General features: G+C 52.9%; 1 protein-coding gene across 1 annotated transcript; it reads right to left on the bottom strand.

Moving 5' to 3' along the window:
* Window positions 1-81: 81 nt before the first annotated feature.
* LOC113408761 (paxillin-like) lies at window positions 82-3,266 on the bottom strand (the record flags this gene model as incomplete). The annotated part of the gene is made up of 3 exons (XM_026662161.2): window positions 82-376; window positions 2,642-2,898; window positions 3,109-3,266. Coding segments are annotated over 3 exons (682 nt in total), but the record flags the coding sequence as incomplete, so codon positions are not given.
* Between the last annotated feature and the right edge of the window lie 248 nt (window positions 3,267-3,514).

The raw sequence follows: 3,514 nt of genomic DNA, 5'->3' as shown, positions 1-3,514 counted from the left end.
CCCCCCCCCCCCCCGCCCCGGCAAGGTTTCTAAATCACAGTAATGCTCAGAGAGACTCGGCTGCCTAGTGAGGTGGCAGAAAGATGCTCCGTTCCCAGCTAGGATGCGTCTAGCAGAAGAGTTTGAGGAAGCAGTTCTGACAGTAGGGCTTGTCATTCTGTTCCTTGAAGGTTCCTTTGTTGAGCTGCTTGAGGCAGAAGGCACAGACAAAGTGTTCTGGGTGAAATTTCTTGGCCATGGCGGTGATGCAGCGTCCCGTGATGGGCTTCTGGCAGCCGGAACACAGCGAGCCGCGGCGTTCGTGATAATGCACCTCACAGTAGGGCTGCCCATCATGCTCAAAGAAGCTGCCGTTGATGAACGGCGTGAAACATTCCTGTAGGAGGTGGAAGCAAAAGGGAACAGATTGATACGGCAAGCTGGGGACACAGGCAACTCCACAATCCATGCCTTCGCCTTCCATGCCCCTAGCTGCCTCCTGCAGGAAGTGGGCAGGGTGAATCATCTTCATCCAGCAGAAAGGGGCTGCAGAAGTACTGCTGCAAAGATGATCGGTGCCCAGCAGACACAGGGTTACTGAGCGTAAGCAGGGCAGATACAGCAACTGGGAGGGAAAATAAAGCCTTCAATTATACTTCATGTCCCTTTACTCCAGGCTGGCTTTATTAACACAAAGAAAATCCAAACCCAAGAGCAAAACTACTGAGAACACTTGGTAAGCAACACCAGAGCCTCTCCTGCTTCCAATAAGCTGGGAGGGAAGAGAACACCCCCATCCACAGAGACAGCTGCCACCACAACAGCTTTTAGAGCCCACCCACCCCAGCTCACCCAGGTGACAGGCAGGGAAGAATTCCTTATGCTCCAGGGCATCAGGAGCACCTTTTACCTTGTCACAATGGGCTGGTTTTAATTTCTTTAGCTGTATCTGCCCTGCTTACACTCAGATCATTGAAAAAGAAGGTGACGGCCAGTAGGGTTTTTTTTTAAAATTACCCATTTAGAATGCCAGATATTATGCATATTCCCTGGGACAGCGCCCTCCTTCTTGACTCATCCCAAACTATACACATACAAGAGTCACTTCACCACTGAAATACAGTGGCAGGCACAAGGTGACAGCCACTGGAGAAATGTGGAGGGGGAGAAATTTTGGGCAAGGACCCTGGGGGACAAGTCCATACCCTTACAAAAGCGATACTGGGTCTTTAATGCCTATGAAGAGAAGCTGTTAGAGACCAATTTTTTAATAGGCACCCATCTCTCTATAATGGTTATCACTGTCTAAGCCCACACAGGTATTAATGGCTGTACCTTCACTACAGTCATGGGAAGTTAGGAGGAATTCCCCCCCCCTTTTTACAGGTGGGAAAACTGAGGTATAGAGCCATTAAGGGACTTGCCCAGGGTCACACGGGTCAGCAGCAAAGTCAAGAACAGAAGCCAGATGTCCTGAGTCCTAGTTTTGTACTTGAACGTCTAGCCCTAGGGACACGCACAGTACCGCAAGTGCACGCATAGTTGGACATCTACTTAGTCACAGGCAGATGCAAACTGAGCCCTGCGTGCAGGCATCCAGCAGGGTGCAGCCACAGTAAGTGCATATCCAGGCACGTTCGCACACAGTGAACTGCGAGGAACTCCAGTTGCCTGCAGCATTGAAAGGCAGCAGGTACCTGGGAGCCTGATGCTGAGACTACTAAGCCATCCACCTCCATTCGAAAACAAACACTGGAAATTGGCCTGACTTTAACAACAGAAAAACAGACTCTGCCCAAAAGTTGCTGCCCCCACGAACAGGCAGCAGCGTGAAGAATGCCGAGCAACATCTCCTGAGCAGAAGAAGAGCCTGAAGCCAGGTCCAGGCAAGGACGGAGCTGGTCAGCTGCTCACAAGAGACTGCCAGAATTTCTATTCACAGGGGCCTTCTGAGTGATGGAGAGTTTCAAAGGGACAGCTTCAGCCAACTCCTTTCACGCTGGCTGCTCTGCAGCAGAGGAGAGCAGACTAGTGGTCTGAGCACAGGATTGGAAACAGGAACTTATGGGTTCTGACCCTCATTCTGAACTCCGCCTTTCTGCCTCTGTCTCGGTAACACGTGGCTGCTATTCATCTTTACACTGCTCCTGGGAGATGGGTCAATATTTGCAAGGCTCTTTGAAGACGTGCTAAGTATTTATTCTGCAGCATTACAGTTCATTATGCAGCAGCGTATTCAGTTTACAGCTATTTCATTAGTTTCCAAGTTGATCCAAATAGGTCAGTCTCATTAAGTTGACATTTCCAGAGTGAGCACACGAGGAAGCTCTTCAAATCAGGGTGCTGAGGCGGAGTGCTCAGAAAGCTTAGCTCACTATTACTAAGAAACCACTGGAAAAATTCTGTGCTTATCAGTGAACTGCTGCAGAAGCCCATAACTGTGGCTATGGGGGAGAGGGAGGGAATTAAGCCCCTAGAGAATTTAATGGAAACAGGCAGAGAAGCAAGAGGGTGCGTGGTCACTATCACACTATGTATTTTGTGGGGCTGGCTGTCCTGTGCTGGCCCAGACCCCTTGTTCTGATCGAGGTAACCACCAGACACCCACCTAGGGGACTTGGGAGAGGGGTCAGGTGACAGTGGGCAGCACAGGCTCTCTTACCCGACAGACAAAGCACTCAGGGTGCCACAGGGTATTCAAGGCAGAGATGTAATTTTCCAGGATGGCCCGGGCGCAGCCCCCACACTTCGGAGCGAACATGTCGAAGTAATCCTTGCGGCAATAGGCTTTGCCATCCTTCTCATGAAACCCTGCCAAGGACACAAGGGAAAAACAGAGCCAGACAGCATCAGCTTGTGACCTTCCTTCATGGGAACACCCAGCCAGACTCCATGGGGCTAACAGGGTGGCTGGGATCCCCAGTCACAGACCAGAGGTATCCCTTATTCTGCTATAGGAGGAGCACATGCTACGCCTCCTGTAGTCTCCATGTGGAAATAGCAATCACTGTTAGCTCCCCATCCACTAAGTAACACCACAGTCCCTCTCTACCCCCACACCCCCAGTTTTCTACATCACTTGCTCTAGGACAGTAGTCCCCACACTTTTCATGTCGTGCCCCACCTTACCTCTGTCCGCGCCCCACTCCCCGAAGCTGCGGTCCGGAGCGGGGCCGTGACTCCTGTGCGGAGGCGCAGACAGGCTAAGGTGGGTGAAGATGGGGCTGGAGACCTGGCTGGGAGTGGAGTTGCAGCCGGGGCTGCGGTCGGGAGCGGGGCCACGACTCCTGGGGGGAGGCGCGGACAGGCTAAGGTGGGCAAGGATGGGGCTGGAGCCCGGGCCGGGAGTGGAGTTGCAGCCGGAGCTGCTGTCAGGTTCAGAGCCGCAGCCAGGCCAAGCGCCAGAGGACGGGGCCACAGCTGGGAGCAGAGCGGGGCTGAGTGGCACTTCCTCTCCACCCCTTATGGGGGCTAGACTGGGCCCTGATGCTCCCCCCAAACATGCCCCACAGTTTGGGGACCACTGCTCTATGGA

The sequence above is a fragment of the Terrapene carolina genome, unplaced genomic scaffold, assembly GCF_002925995.2.
Source record: "Terrapene carolina triunguis isolate 2854851 unplaced genomic scaffold, T_m_triunguis-2.0 Scaffold23677, whole genome shotgun sequence".
Lineage (NCBI taxonomy): Eukaryota > Metazoa > Chordata > Testudines > Emydidae > Terrapene > Terrapene triunguis.
The sequence above is the reverse complement of the archived record's forward strand: the minus strand, read 5'-3'. Positions and strand labels throughout refer to the sequence as shown.